General features: G+C 44.8%; 1 protein-coding gene across 1 annotated transcript in view; it reads right to left on the reverse strand.

The window, feature by feature from the left end:
* The window catches only part of rgs11 (regulator of G protein signaling 11), a 247,511-nt gene that overhangs the window by 41,484 nt on the left and 189,808 nt on the right, over window positions 1-16,219 (reverse strand). The window contains exons 13-15 of the mRNA XM_070856713.1: window positions 8,091-8,206; window positions 6,062-6,149; window positions 1,924-2,062 (exon numbers count right to left, since the gene is read on the reverse strand). Of these exons, the coding sequence (XP_070712814.1) occupies window positions 1,924-2,062; window positions 6,062-6,149; window positions 8,091-8,206 (343 nt within the window). The remainder of the gene's footprint in view (window positions 1-1,923; window positions 2,063-6,061; window positions 6,150-8,090; window positions 8,207-16,219) is intronic.

Below are 16,219 nucleotides of genomic sequence, written 5' to 3' on the forward strand. Positions count from 1 at the left end.
CTCAGTACCCCTTTCCTGCTTTCTCTCCATATCCCTTGATCCTTTTAGCCTTAAGGGCCATATCTAACTCCCTCTTGAATATATCCAATCAACTGGCATCAACAACTCTCTGCGGTAGGGAATTCCACAGGTTAACAACTCTCTGAGTGAAGAAGTTTCTCCTCATCGCAGTCCTAAATGGCTTACACCTTATCCTTAGATTGTGTCCCCTGGTTCTGAACTTCCCCAACATCGGAAACATTCTTTCTACATCTAACCTGTCCAGTCACGTCAGAATTTTATATGTTTCTATGAGATCCCCTCTCATCCTTCTAAACTCCAGTGAATAAAGGCCCAGTCGATCCAGTCTCTCCTCATATGTCAGTCCAGTCATCCCCGGAATCAGTCTGGTGAATCTTCGCTGCACTCCCTCCATAGCAAGAACATCCTTCCTCAGATTAGGAGACCAAAACTGAACACAATATTCGAGGTAAGGCCTCACCAAGACCCTGTACAACTGCAGTAAGACCTCCCTGCTCGCCAGTGGTGGAGCTGTAATGTCATTTCCATTTTTCCCAGCTCCTCAGCCTGAAGTACAAATAATCTACAGTGCTCCAGCCAGCTCTCCTCTGCCCCCTAAGTTGTTTTGCTTTTTAGGCCCAGCATACACAGTGATAGGCAAGTGTTTACATTGGAATTGCTAATATAGATACGTACATAGACAACTTCAATTATATCTGTTGACCGAAGAGCTTTTAAAGAATCGTGTCATGGTAAGTCAAGTTTGAAGGGGTGGTTAGAGGAGTTAAAAAGCAAAACAATTTAGGGGGCAGAGGAGAGCTGGCTGGAGCACTGTAGATTATTTGTAGTTCAGGCTGAGGAGCTGGGAGAAATGGGAATGACATTACAGCACCACCACTGGCGAGGAGAGATAATGACAGCGTGACGGGATAATATAAGCTTTCATTATGTGGACATAGAAATTCATAATGGTAAAAGGTGACACAAAGATGTGACATGTGACAAGAGAAAGTAAGGTTTTGAAGTGCATTCATACATAACATTTTAATATTTACTCGTCATTTTCTGGCGGTTTTTGCATGTGGTAAGTTGGAAAATATGGTCACATTATCCAGTCACATCATTCTTCATGTTGTTGTTTTTCTCTCTCTCTCTCTCGATCTCCCTATGTCTCTCCTCTTCTCTCTTTTTTTCTTCTTTCCCCTTCACTCATCTTGCTTCTCTCACTGTCCTCTTCTACTTCTCTTCCTGCCTTTTAATTTGTTCCTTTTGGGTGGGAGACAGTGAGTTGGATGGCAGGGAAACCAACCTCTAAAAGCTGCAGGTTGCATTTGGAGTGAGAATTAGAGAGAAAATATGGCCCTTGGCAGCTCCCTCCTCATCCTATTCCCCCATCGCTTGTACTTCCTCACCCCCTCGCTTACGTCCTCTACCCTATCACCTTCCCACTGTCCCTTTGCTCCTGATGCATTCCCTGCCTCTTCCCCTTTGAATTACCTGCTCAACAATGTTCCCCCTAATTGTTTGGGTGCACTGTCCCTTTAACGGGCCGTGCGGCCCATTCAAAGTTTCACGCATGTGCAAAATGTCACATCGGAAAAGCCAGTCCTGGGCTGACAGACAGCTGCGTAGCTGCACAGCTTAGGGGGAACATTGTTGCTCACCCACTGCATTCCCCCCCCCCCCCCCTTCCCCACTCTATGCTCACTCACCTCAACCTTAACCCTCCATCCACTATCCCCACTTCTAGGATCTAAGCCCTCCCCCCCGCCTCCGAGTAGCCACACGATTGCTCAGTAATAGGGACAGGTTTACATACACAAAACATCCTGTATGTGCGGACAAAGTCAAGTAATGCAGACAGAAAGTGCCCTCATCCATATGGTTTTTACTGATACACTGATATATTAGGAGCCCACTTACCTTTTTCATTAGCATATAAATATGCATTTGTGCATCTTCAAAGACATAGCGATGAGGATCTTGTAATCCATCCAGGGTCTTTTCCATTGTCTTACTGTCGATATTCACCCATTTGCTGGCACCTGCAGCCAGAAACTGTCTGCAAATAATACAAAGCTTATAGAAATAATAACGGAAGTCAAAAGGTCATCATTCTAATAGAGTCTGGAGCTAATGTTCAGTAAGTCGCACCATTTGAAGAAAGCCTGTTCATTTGCATTCTAGATGTTGGGATTAATCGACTTGCTTTCTCTCACTGGAGTGTGTAAGGGAGAGGGAAAAGATGTTGGATTTTGGCACTGGTAATATCTAACAACCAGGCAGGCTGTGAACAGGGGCACAGAGATGCATAGCACTAAGTTTCCCATGCGCTATATAATCAGCAATTCAGAGCCAGCTAAATGTGACTTTAATACTTTAGTGCTTCATTGTTGCTTTGAACAACTGGGGCATTCCTTAGACTTGACTTGACTATTCCAACGCACTCGTGGCTGGCCTCCCACATTTTACCCGATATAAACTAAAGGTGATCCAAAACTTGGTTGCCCGTGTCCTAACTCGCACCAAGTCCTGCTCACCTATCACCCCTGTGCTCGCTAACCTACATAGGCTTCAGGTTAAGCAATGCCTCGATTTCAAAATTCTCATCCCTATTTTCAAATCCCTCCATGGCCTCTTCCCTCCCTATCTCTAATCTCCTCCAGCCCCAGAACCCCCCCCCCAAGAGATGTCTGCGCTCTTCTGACTTGGCCCTCTTGAGCATCCCTGATTATAATCGCTCAACCATTGGTGGCCGTGCCTTCTGTTGCCTAGGCCCCAAGCTCTAGAACTCCCTGCCTAAATCTCTCCGCCTCTCTACCTCTCTTTCCTCCTTCAGGACGCTCCTTAAAACCTACCTCTTTGACCAAACTTTTGGTCACCTGCGCTAATTTCTCCTTTTGTGGCTCGGTGTTAAGTTTGTTTTATCTTATAATACTCCTGTGAAGCTCCTTGGCATGTTTCACTATGTTAAAGGTGCTATATAAATACAAGTTGTTGTTGTTAGATCAGAACCACTTCTATAGTGGTCTTTCCATATCTCTGCCAGTTGTACATGGCCGTTACCAACTGAACAGTTCTGAACTATTTGCCACACTACAAAAGATGGCTGCAGCTAAGCATACAACACTAAGATATTAGGGAGTCTCGTGTCGGGCATCGTCCACCCGACACGAGACTCCCTAAGCAAGCGCTCTACTCGGAACTCCTACACGGCAAGCGAGCCCCATTTGGGCAGAGGAAACATTTCAAGAACACTCTCAAAGCCTCCTTTATAAAGTGCAACATCCCCACTGGCACCTGGGAATCCCAGGCCCAAGACCGCCCAAAGTGGAGGAAGAGCATCCGGGAGGGCGCTGAGCACCACAAGTCTCATCGCCGAGAGCATGCAGAAACCAAGCACAGACAGCGGAAGGAACGTGCGGCAAACCAGGCTCCCCGCTCACCCTTTCCTTCAACGACTGTCTGTCCCACCCGAGACAAAGACTGTACAGCTACCTGAGAACTCACTTTTAGAGTGGAAACAAGTCTTCCTCGATTCCAAGGGACTACCTATTATGATGACTATAAGATATGACAGATTCCCTTTAACAGGTCCTCTTGAACACCTTACAGTCCCTGAAATGGCTTTTCTGTCTTACTGCATTTTGTTTCAATGAATCGATTGAGTGCTAATCTGGCAAATCTATTATAGAGGTTCATGATATAGCCCCAATATAAGGAAGTCAGGGTTTAGTCGATGCGTGACTTTTAGCTGAATTAAAATTGTTTTGTCATGGTGTGTTGGAACCCCACTGAGCTGTTCCACAGTGTGATGGGACGCAAGTCATTTCCCAACTCTGCTGAGCTCCTGATCTCAGTTGCATTACAACGGAGTGTGACTGTGGGGAGGTCAAATGTCTTGCCCAGAGAAGGAAGGAAAATTTGAGTAAGAATGACCCTGAACTGTTCCTACAAAATTCATAGCAGCTTTGGTAAAGGATTGGAATTTGCTCACTTGGCTGCAGATAATGCATAGCCTGGAAACACAGAATTAGAGTGAAACATCAGGAAAACATAAGGGGGAACATTGGAATCTTTATGTACCATACTTCACAATATCGAACATCCGCCGCTCTCCCATTCCCCTCCACCCCATGACATATCTGAGGGCTGAAACCTACAAAGTAATAGACGAGCTGCCACTGGAGGCATAGCAGGCACTGGCAGCTCACCCAAATGAGGCCCAATTTCAGGTCTGCCTCGTACCTCCCGGTTGGGGCACTGTCAATTATGGGCCCACCAATGGGCCATAACAAACCTTTACCCCTATGGAGTGAGCACCACATTCAAAGCACAGCCAGCAATCACAGCATCACTACAAGTTCACAAAATTCATACAATTGGCTGAGATTCCATTTCTTTCCAAATGTAACTACAAATGTTGGAATAGCTCCTCCTCGCCCCATCTGCTGCTGTCCCACATATTTAGATGCTTACTCCTCAGGCCACATGATTAGAACAGTGCAGTTTGCCAGCCCCTTGCATGAACAGGGGCCAGTTGGCAACTATGTTCTACCCTTTTATAATATGAGAGCATCAGTGCTCCTTCACCCTGCTTTAATCAACATCACTTTTCCAGTAGTGATTCTCTGGGGTCACTTCACTACAATGGATATTTGTTTTTATTACATAAAGCATCGCAGGCTGCCCAATGGAAGAGCTAGAAACATAGAAAATAGGTAGAGGAGTAGGCCATTCGGCCCTTCGAGCCTGCACCATCATTCAATATTATCATGGCTGATCATGCACTTCAGTACCCCATTCCTGCTTTCTCTCCATACCCCTTGATCCTTTTAGCCTAACTCAACTCAACCCTTATTTTTTTTGTGTGTGGCTGGCTGCAGGTACAAAGCATGTCTGGAGCAGATTACAGTGGAAGTTTGGCATGTATTAATGTTTCTGCTTTCAGCTCAGGAGTGTGTTCCAAGTAGCCCAGAATATTCCTGCGAGTAGACTCTGGGCACTCTCTCTCTTTCCCTCGGTCAGTGAGTTTCCTGGGGATTTGCTGGGCCAGCCTTGGCACTATGCTGGTGCTTTTTCTCTGCTCCCGGCAGACCCCAGTTTTACAGGGTCACAGAGAATATCACCGTGATCATTTACAGTGGCAATCGTGCTGAAGAGATTCAAGATGATGTCATAGAAAATAGGTGCAGGAGTAGGCCAGTCATGCCTGCAGTTAGTGAACAATGTTTATCACTGAAATGCATCTTATATACTCAAAGTCATCATACTGAAAATGTGCATCTCGCCATGTAAAATGGGACAGAGTTGAGGAAGGTTTAGAAGCTTTTGAAAATCAGACTGCACGGGCTGGATTTTCCGTTTCTTTGCTCTCCGGGTTTCGCCCCGGAGTGGTGTGAAACGGGACGGCGAGGTCTCCTGCGTCCGGTCGCGATCCTCCGGTCAGGTTTTGCGACGGCGCTGAGCAGCACCGCCGGGGAGAGCTGTGCCGGGGTGTGCAATGCCCCTTGTTGCGACACCCTCCGAGTTTTGACTCGAACCCGACCCGTACGCCCGGAATCGTGCCTCACAATGACCGCCTGGGAAACCAGAGTGGTCCAGCCATGCCGGTGGCTGGGAGGAAGGTAAAGTGCTGTAAAGGTAAGTGCGAGTGTTGGTTCTTTTAATGTTTTAGCGATTTGTGTTGTGGCGTGGGCAATGTTTTGGAAATGTTTTTGTTGCTTTTTTTTTTAAAATACAGTCCCCCCACCTCCCCCCAAGGCCTCTCTCGGAGCGCACACGGTAGTTTAGTTCACAAATTTTGCGCCTCGAAAGTTGTACAACGCCTCCCTTAGCGCTGCCCACCCTGACGCAGGGCCAAGATGCCCAAACTTCCTCACTAAAGCGCAAACTATTCCCGGCCGATAACTTTCTCACCCCGCCTCCGTTTTCGCCCCGAAAACAGAAAAGCCTAAAATCCAGCCCTACATTTGCTAATCATTTTACTTTCCAAAATTACTTTTGACATGGTTCCAAAAACGTTTGTTTGTAGTATTCATTTAGAAAGCAATAAACTTACTCAAAGGTGGCCTCTACTTTTTCTTCAACTTTTGACTGTTCTCCATATTGTACATCTTCACAGGCTTCCCAGAAAGTAAGATTCTCGGCTAGTGTTTGAAATACAGAAAATTATTAGAGATACAATTGTCGAATTCTTAGTGTCAATTTTTTATTTTATACTTCACTTTACACTGTATTCTGGATTCTCTGAATGACCTCTACAGTTCAGTAAACATGATATTACTGCTGGTGTATTCAGTGTGGTTCACATCCACTTTTGTTCAGAAAATGTGTGTGTATGTTATGACATTACATACATCAAACTTTTGCAATAAAGGATCCCAAATATTGAAATTACAACATTTACTTAAACTTAGTTAATCTTCCTCGCTTACTCTTCACTGTGGTTCATCCTAACACAGTTACTCGTCAATCAAATTTAAGATTTGTTACATATTAGCTATTAGCAATCAGATGAATGCATGCATATTAAAAATTAATTGTAGTCTCTATGAATTGTGTAAGAAATTCCAATTGTTCATGTATTGTGGAGTTTGCAAGAGACGCCACAAAGTAATTATTTTTGTTTTTAAAGTGAAATTCTTATGGAAAACGATGGTAATTTAAGAGATGTTGATGTTCTGATTTAAGATTATTCTACCAATAAGTCAACAGAGCTGAGATTGTATTTGGATATCCAAATCTGCCACAAAATTTAAACAAGACAAACTGGCGAGTAAGAAGTAAAAGTAGAAGTAGAGCCAAGTTACTTTGGCTTCAAGGGCCAGATTGACATCCTTCAGATTGTGGATTGGATAACCAACGATATGGTTTCGTACTTGTAACTTTCTTCTCATGGTTCCTTATTGCACATTGACTCAGACTTTTGAGATATGTGAAAATCTTTATGAAATGAATATGGTTTTGCCCTAAAATCCTGGTTCATGATACAGATGTATAATCTGTGGATTCCAGCAGAGAGTTGGTATGGCCAGGTATATAAAGTCACAAAGGCAATCAGTATACTACTGCACATTGTTCATCAAATCCATTGTATGGTCCCAATTTTTCAAAATGCGTTCAATTTCTCTCATTGTAGAAATATTAAGTTGGGACTAAATACAAAAAACAATTCGACCAACAATGCCCACAGAATTCAGACAGGATAAATCAGTGAGCAAGAAACAAAAGTGCAGATGGCTTTGTGGCAGCTTGGACTCACGTAAGAAAATAAGAAAATAGGAGCAGGAGTAGGCTATTTGGTCACTCGAGCCTGCTCCACCCTTCAATAAGATCATGGCTGATCTGATCTTGGCCTCAACTCCACTTCCCTGCCTGCTCCCCATAATCCTTGACTCCCTTATCATTCAAAAATCTATTTCCACCTTAAATATATTCAATGACCCAGCCTCCACAGCTCTCTGGGTAGAGAATTCCAAAGATTAACGACCCTCAGAGAAGAAATTCCTCCTCATCTCCATCTTAAATGGGCGACCCTTTATTCTGAAACTATGTCCCCTAATTCTAGATTCCCCCAAGAGGGGAAACATCCTCTCTGCATCTACTCACGTGTGAACCATGGGTCACAGTTGGTTTAAATAAAGGATACTTCAACAGAAGTCTGCTTCACAACTAGAAAACAATGGATTGCAAAGTCGGGACTGTCTGTCACAATTGCTTAGCTCAGGTGGGTAAATGTTGGCAATTCTGGGAACAACCTTGAGATGAAGAAGCACTGCATTCAATCTTGGAAGTGGAAAAGTTTGACTGTGTCTCCTTCTTCCATGAATTGCATTGTCCATTCACTAAAACTATGCATCATTGAGCAAAGTCTTAGTGAAACCACCGGCCAGATCTTCCTGTCCCATTTGCAACAGGAGGATATTGTTTTAGGCCCATGAAGGAGATAAAAATGGGGACAAGTTAAAAAATTAAGTTAATTAAACACGTGATAAAACCTATATGAATAGTTCTACAATCAGTATAATATATTTTAAACATGAGCAAGTGAACCATTCATTATATTAATTTGATTTAGTTGTCCTTACCACTGATCTCTTTTTCCAGAAAGTGTCTAAATTCCAGCCGACCAAGGGGATCATGGAGCAGTTCATCAAAATTGAATGCCCAGCGTTCTACACGGAACTTTGTTGGGATAGTCACTCTGTCAATGGAGAGAAATCCACGAGCATCATTTCTCTTTAAAGCACAATTTATTAATATAAAAATAATGAGCCAGAATTTGCAGTCCCTATGGGTGGGTATGAGGTGCGCACATGTCTGTAAGGGACACGCAAGTTCCAGGTTTAGGTACGCGCTAAAACCCGGAACTTGCGATCTGTCAATAATTCTCTTGACAGATTGCACGCATTCCTGGGCAAAGGCCTCCGCGGGCGGAGAGTTGGACTATTTGCCCAGCTTCTGCCCGCAAAATTCTTACGCTTGGTAAAAGCCGGTGTAAGGCATGCTTTTACCAGCGTAAGACATTTAAAGGACATAAAATTAATTTTTTTTCATTCATTTAAACATTGAAACATATGTAAAACAAGGTAAGTTTATTTTTAGACCCTCTAAAATAGGTCAATTTATTTTTCAAAAAATTACATTTTTGTTCTAATTATTTAATTGAATGCCATTTTGATTCATTTTAAACATATGGAGCTAGAACCTCCACTTTTTTGCATGCTTAATGCCCACTTAACACCCATTTTACCGCTGAAATGACATACAACGCCCAGATATCGCCCATTCCAGCACAAAATGGAAACTGACGGGCTTTTTTAGGAGACTTATCGGCGAGTGTTATTTTCCCAATGGGCTTAACGGCGAGAAAAAATATCACCGCCCGTCCACTTTTTTTGGGCGGAATCAGCAGAATGGGCGAATTCAACGGCCATAATATCGCCCAGCGTTACATTCTGCGCAGAATGAACACCGAGATTTAATATTAACGCCTGCCCACTGTTTTTTGTCATAAAGAGCATATTTACCTAAACTAGTGGCCATGGAGATCGCCCATCTTCAATTTCACCACCTCGCACACATATCGCCCACAATATCACCTGCTCAAAAAAACGGCCACAAAAAGTGGAACTAACCGGAACGAATACCAGCAGTGTGGCTGGCATTTGTTAAATCCCATTCTTACTTGAGGAGCTGATTTGACTGAAAGAAAGCTGATGTGAGTGACACGCTGACACACTGCTGTGTGTGTGCAGCTCAGACATCAATGGTGCCCATCATCTTGGTGCCAGTTAAAGTTTACGTTGATTGATGTTAAGTTGTATTTAACCCTTTCATGGTAATGAATCACCAGTGTGTAATAGTCCAGCTATTTGAGACAATGTGCAACAAGGTTATGTTCAATAACAAAAGTTTAATACCAACATTGGTCTGAAATCATAAGTATCACAGCCAATAACACCCAACCCCTGCCCACACCCCACTTTTTCCACCATTGACATAAATCACATGTTCAACAAGTTCACCAACACAGAATACAAAGGCAAAGCAGGAGCGTGGTCCCCAGCCCCCATACATTGCAACAAATTGCATACACCCAGATGGAGATATAACACAGCCATCACCTGCACACATCTACCTCACTTTCCTTCCCCCCTCCCCTTCTTCTCCCCACCTCTACCCCTTCCCCTCCTCACTCAACAGCGCCTGGCCGAGGAGCTCTTCAGGCGATGCCTCATTGGGGGGGATGAAGGCAGATGCGGTGGTTGCACGGGTACAGGAGTGGGGGGGGGGGGTGCCGAGGTGGCAACATTCTCTGATGCAGAAGCAGGATCTTGTTCCTTGCTCTCATCTATCATTCGCACTGGTGGTGCGGAACCTAGGGGTGGAGTGCCGCACTCTAGGACCACTGGGAGGCCTGTGGCAGCAGTGTTCCTGGTTATCGCATCCAGGGACTCCGCCATGCGCGGAATGTATTCGGTCATGATGGCCAGGTGTCAGGATATGCCCCCCAAAGCTTCGATGAGCTGGTCACCAATGTCTACACTATCTCTCCGCTGTCATGTCGCGCTCGTGGAACAGACCTGCCGTGTCCACGAGGCCTCCGCGGGTTTGGCGCCATCCTGGGGACAAATGGGGTGCCCTGAGGAGAGGTGCTTGGGCCCAGTACCTCCAGAGTGGGGGCGGGAATGACCGGAGGACCACTAAATGGCCTTGAGGTGGAATGGCTTCTGGAGCGTGGCGATGCAGATTCTTCGAAGTTCCCGCTCTCATCAATCGAGAACAGACCCAGCGGATTGACGGGCGACAATCGGAGCTCCTCAGCACCGTCGACTCCTGTCCTGCGCCCCCACCTTCTGGCCTCTGTGGTCTTGCCTGGGACTGCGCTGCTGGCTGAGCTGCAAGACACAAATGAGGTTATTAGAGGAGAAGGGGGCGCTAGAGTCACAAGGTGAGTCAGCGCTACACACAGCGTATGCACGACAAAAGTATCACTGCTCTCAAAACTATTGCAGACATCACATTTCATGATCATCAACACATTGTGCATTGCAATGATTTTCATTATGCTAGCATTATTGCTATGACACTTTTAGAAATCATCTATCATATATGATTTTTCTGATATGAGTTGGTGTGGCATCTATTGATTTACATCACGCAATGGTGTAAGCTTTACTCACGTGGCATCACTTCAGGGTCTGCAGATGTGTCTGTGGCTGTCTGGGGGTGCTTCCCCACGAGTGCTAGCACTCACTCCTCCATCTCTGTGATGTTGCTGGAGACTGGTGGCCCCCCCCAGCTGTTCGCCTCTGCATGGACCTCATCGTCGATAGCTTCTTCTGTAAAAGGTGACAGGACGACATGGCATGAGATCATTGTGTGATATCATTGCTAGGTACTGTCACAGAGACTGATACAACACATAACCGACAGATGTAATCATGATTATTATCATGATTATTATGATTATTATCATTCTTTACCAAAAGACGTACACCGTGACCGCAGGCTTTGAGTAAAACATTCCCGTTAAAAGTGCAAGACCTCACATATGCTGATCGTCACTCATGACTGTTACAAATCAAATTATATAAATACATAAGTACCTGTAAATCAATGTAGTACTTACTTTTGCGGATTCCACAAGGTCGTTCCATCATTTGTGGCATTGGTTGCCCTCACGCACCTCGTTGGTCGCCGACAAGACCACCTCTGCTATCTCGGTCCATATCCTCTGGTAGACCTTTGGGATGGGCTTCCCACGCCCTCCCTGTCAAATCACCCCAGCATGACTTGACCTCCTGCAGGAGGGAGGCATTTGCCTCGTCAGAGAACCTCCTGGCTCTTTTGCGGCCTCCAATGTGCTCCTCTCCCAACTCACTGCTCTCTCCAGCGTCAGTCTCCACAGCCTGTTGTGATGCCTCCTCCTCTCCCTCCATTATAGGCCAAATTCAATCAAATATGTGGCTGGTAACAGCTAATTTTTGTTTGCCTACTTGCTGTGAAGCTCTAAAGTCTCCCTCTTTCCTCCCAAAGCAGCCACACCACACCCAGCCACGCCTTCAGTCCCTCTCAGCTCCCTCTCTGTGTCCCCTCTTCTGCGCATATCATGGTGACCCTTGAGCTCCAGAATCGCGGGAATCGAGCGTTGCCATGCGATTGCTAATGATGGCCACACTGTACGGCAGAAGGTCAAAAAAATTTAACGCTACCGCCCATTTGATATCGTTCGCGGTAATGGACACTTTCAAAAATGTAAACTAGGTGTTTTGAGAATGGGCGAGAAGCCGGCAATCTGAAAACCCTATTTTACCACCCACGTCGGAAATAACGACCAATTTTGGGTGATGAGCACAAAAGTGGAGGTTCTAGCCCATGATGTTTTAAAAAAATATATTTTAAGTCTACATGTATTTTGGGGGTATTCCAATTCATACTTATGGGGGTTCTATACATATGGAATCCTCGTAAGTATGATTGGGGATCTTTCATTGGTTGGTTGGGCTGACCCATGTGATCCCAGGGAAGCTTGCGAACTGCCTGTACCCCTGGGATACGTGGGCCTCAACACTGGCCTACGCATCGAGGCCCAGGAATGCAAGTGTCCGACCCTCCGGGACCATCAGGTAGTTTCGTAGATTTTTTGCAGTTCAGAGGCATTCATCCGCGGGAAGCCTCTGAATGCAGTTTTAGGCCCAATATTTAGTTATGTATGATGGACTATACAGATATACAATATCTGGTCATATGGCTGGAAGCAATGCTTCAACAATGTTCTTGGATAGTTCAAATCCATATGTTTGGTTCTGCTTCTGTCAGATTATCTTGTAAAAAAAATAGCAGATTTTACTATGCCGAAGGAAGGCTGATTGGTTATACATTTGTCTAACATTGTTCTTGGAATGATATTTATCTTTCACACACCATACTAGTATAGTCCAACTTGATAGATTCTCGAGCAACCATGCGAGTAAAAGTGCTCTTGGACTGTAATGCACAGCGGGCGAGAGGGAATTGGCAGTCTGCTTTATAAGCTCGCCAATTTTCTTTTGCATTTAAGCCAATACAAAAGATAATTGGGCAGATTGTAAAATGGGTTGCCTATTTGCTGCTGCCTATTTTTTCCTAATGCCCAAGACCAATTCTTCCCCACCTCCCACCTCCCAATGTGCTGCTTTGTGACATCGCTGATGGGTGCTGTTGCATACAGTCTCTGGGGTAGATTTTCAACATGTCACTCAGGCATAAAACTGGTGATGTGGATCTGGCGCTCTTTTACAGAAACTACCCGATTGTAATTTCCCCCACCGCTAACTATACCTCCACAGGAGCTGTAAGGGATGTGTAATTGACATCTTGGTAGGAAGAAGATTCTAACAGGCAAAGATCTATTATTTTCTCTGCTGCCCTGAATGTGCCAGATGGACTGCTTTATTGCCAACTTCTCCCGACTCCAGTTCGCTCGGAGGATGGATCTTCCACTCTGATGGGGATAGTCCTGGTATCACTATCAACTGTGACAAAGGCTGCTTTGGGAGATTGTCCTCTACCATACCCTTCTTCAGTGACCAGCATGTGAAGTCAATCACTGACGCTTGGTTTATCCATATTGCCTGAGAAAGGGTAGATCTGCAGAGGGACTTGCTGCCTTCAGATCTAACACTCCTAGCCTTTCATTGGGACCTATCATTCTGCTTGTAAAGGGGATATCAGATCCCTAGTATGAAAGTAGGAAGAGCTGCTACTAGGATGCCCAAAAGAATATTATCAAGTTGTAGCTGGGACTTCTCATAACTGGTGAAATGGACAGACACAGGGCAGATGCACTTTAACACAGACAAGTGTGAAGTGATGCATTTTGGTAGGAAGAATGAGGAGAGGCTATATAAACTAAATGGTAGAGTTTTAAAGGGGGTGTAGGAAGAGAGAGACCTGGGGTGTATGTACACAAATCTTTGAAGGTGGCAGCACAAGTTGAGAAGGCTGTTAAAAAGCGTATAGGATCCTTGGCTTTATAAACAGAGGCATAGAGTAGAAAAGCAAGGAAGTTATGCTAGACCTTTATAAATCACTGGTTAGGCCTCAGCTGGAGTATTTTGTCCAATTCTGGGCACCAAACTTTAGGAAGGATGACAAGGCCTTAGAGAGGGTACACAGGAGATTTACTAGGATTGTACGATGGATGCAGGACTTCAGTTACGTGGAGAGACTAAAGATGCTGGAATTGCTCTCTTTGGAGCAGAGAAGGTTACGGGGAGATTTAATAGACGTGTTCAAAATCATGAAGGGTTTTGATAGAGTAAATATGGAGAAACTCCTTTCAGTGGCAGAAGGGCTGGCAACTAGGGGACACAGATTTAGGGTCATTGGCAAAAGAACCAGAGGCAAGATGAAGAGAAATGTTTTTACACAGCAGGATGTTATGATCTGAAATGTAATGTCTGAAAGGGTGATGGAAGCAAATTGAATAGTAACTTTCAAACAGGAATTGGATCAACACTTGTAGGGGAAACATGTGCAGGACTATGGGGAAAGAGCAGGTGAGTGGTGCTAATTGGACAGCTCGCTCAAAGAACCGCACAGGCACGATGGACAGAATGGTCTATGGAGTGGAGGGTAGCCAATGTAACCCCACTTTTTAAAAAAGGAGGGAGAGAGAAAACGGAATTACAGACCGGTCAGCCTGACATCGGTAGTGGGTAAAATGATGGAATCAATTATTAAGGATGTCATAGCAGTGCATTTGGAAAGAGGTAATATGATAGGTCCAAGTCAGCACGGATTTGTGAAAGGGAAATCATGCTTGACAAATCTTCTGGAGTTTTTTGAGGATGTTTCCAGTAGAGTGGACAAGGGAGAACCAGTTGATGTGGTATATTTGGACTTTCAGAAGGCTTTCGACAAGGTCCCACACAAGAGATTAATGTGCAAAGTTAAAGCACATGGGATTGGGGGTAGTGTGCTGACATGGATTGAGAACTGGTTGTCAGACAGGAAGCAAAAAGTAGGAGTAAATGGGGACTTTTCAGAATGGCAGGCAGTGACTAGTGGGGTACCGCAAGGTTCTGTGCTGGGGCCCCAGCTGTTTACACTGTACATTAATGATTTAGACGAGGGGATTAAATGTAGTATCTCCAAATTTGCGGATGACACTAAGTTGGGTGGCAGTGTGAGCTGCAAGGAGGATTCTATGAGGCTGCAGAGCGACTTGGATAGGTTAGGTGAGTGGGCAAATGCTGGCAGATGAAGTATAATGTGGATAAATGTGAGGTTATCCACTTTGGTGGTAAAAACAGAGAGACAGACTATTATCTGAATGGTGACAGATTAGGAAAAGGGCAGGTGCAAAGAGACCTGGGTGTCATGGTACATCAGTCATTGAAGGTTGGCATGCAGGTTAAGAAAGCAAATGGCATGTTGGCCTTCATAGCGAGGGGATTTGAGTACAAGGGCAGGGAGGTGTTGCTACAATTGTACAGGGCCTTGGTGAGGCCACACCTGGAGTATTGTGTACAGTTTTGGTCTCCTAACCTGAGGAAGGACATTCTTGCTATTGAGGGAGTGCAGCGAAGGTTCACCAGACTGATTCCCGGGATGGCGGGACTGACCTATCAAGAAAGACTGGATCAACTGGGCTTGTATTCACTGGAGTTCAGAAGAATGAGAGGGGACCTAATAGAAACGTTTAAAATTCTGACGGGGTTAGACAGGTTAGATACAGGAAGAATGTTCCCAATGTTGGGGAAGTCCAGAACCAGGGGACACAGTCTAAGGATAAGGGGGAAGCCATTTAGGACCGAGATGAGGAGGAATTTCTTCACCCAGAGAGTGGTGAACCTGTGGAATTCTCTACCACAGAAAGTTGTTGAGGCCAATTCACTAAATATATTCAAAAAGGAGTTAGATGAAGTCCTTACTACTAGGGGAATCAAGGGGTATGGTGAGAAAGCAGGAATGGGGTACTGAAGTTGCATGTTCAGCCATGAACTCATTGAATGGCGGTGCAGGCTAGAAGGGCCGAATGGCCTACTCCTGCACCTGTTTTCTATGTTTCTATGTTTCTATGTCTCCTCTGTGTTGTATTAGTCTATGAGTTTATAATTGACTATAAATCCTAGCCCCCTGATTAAATTGAGTTTCTGTTGTATGCTTGTGTTGGGAGGACTATAGAGTTCTGTTTAGCTAATTCTGCAGGCATGCTGCATCCTGAGACGTGGTGTGACCATGGACAGACACTTTGATAAAACGCTGGGTGCTGAGAAGAGGTGCCTCAACACTGAACCTGAGACACCTCGAATAGTGTTTCTAAATAGAAATTTAGAAGCCTACATCTAGGTCTATAGTGGTTAACCAGTCTCCTGGGTGCACTGAGTAGATAATCTGGACTAATCTGCATCCTTTAGCACCTTTAGCAGTTGGTTAAGGCCTAAATCTAGTCCAGGATATATTCACAGTTTTTTTGGGAACTATCTGAGTTTAAATCCATTCTTTTTTAAAAATCAGGTTCAACTCTTTTTACTGCCTCTGATGTTGTGTAGTTAAGAACATAAGAAATAGGAGCAGGAGTAGGCCATTTGGCCCCTTGAGCCTGCTCCGCCATTCAATAAGATCATGGCCGATCCATCTATAACATTAGAACAACAAAGAAACATTGCAGGGCCTATTCGCCTCTCTGAATAAGACTGTCAGTGATTTGTTGGAATTGGAGCCA

This window comes from Pristiophorus japonicus, chromosome 15, assembly GCF_044704955.1.
Source record: "Pristiophorus japonicus isolate sPriJap1 chromosome 15, sPriJap1.hap1, whole genome shotgun sequence".
Lineage (NCBI taxonomy): Eukaryota > Metazoa > Chordata > Chondrichthyes > Pristiophoridae > Pristiophorus > Pristiophorus japonicus.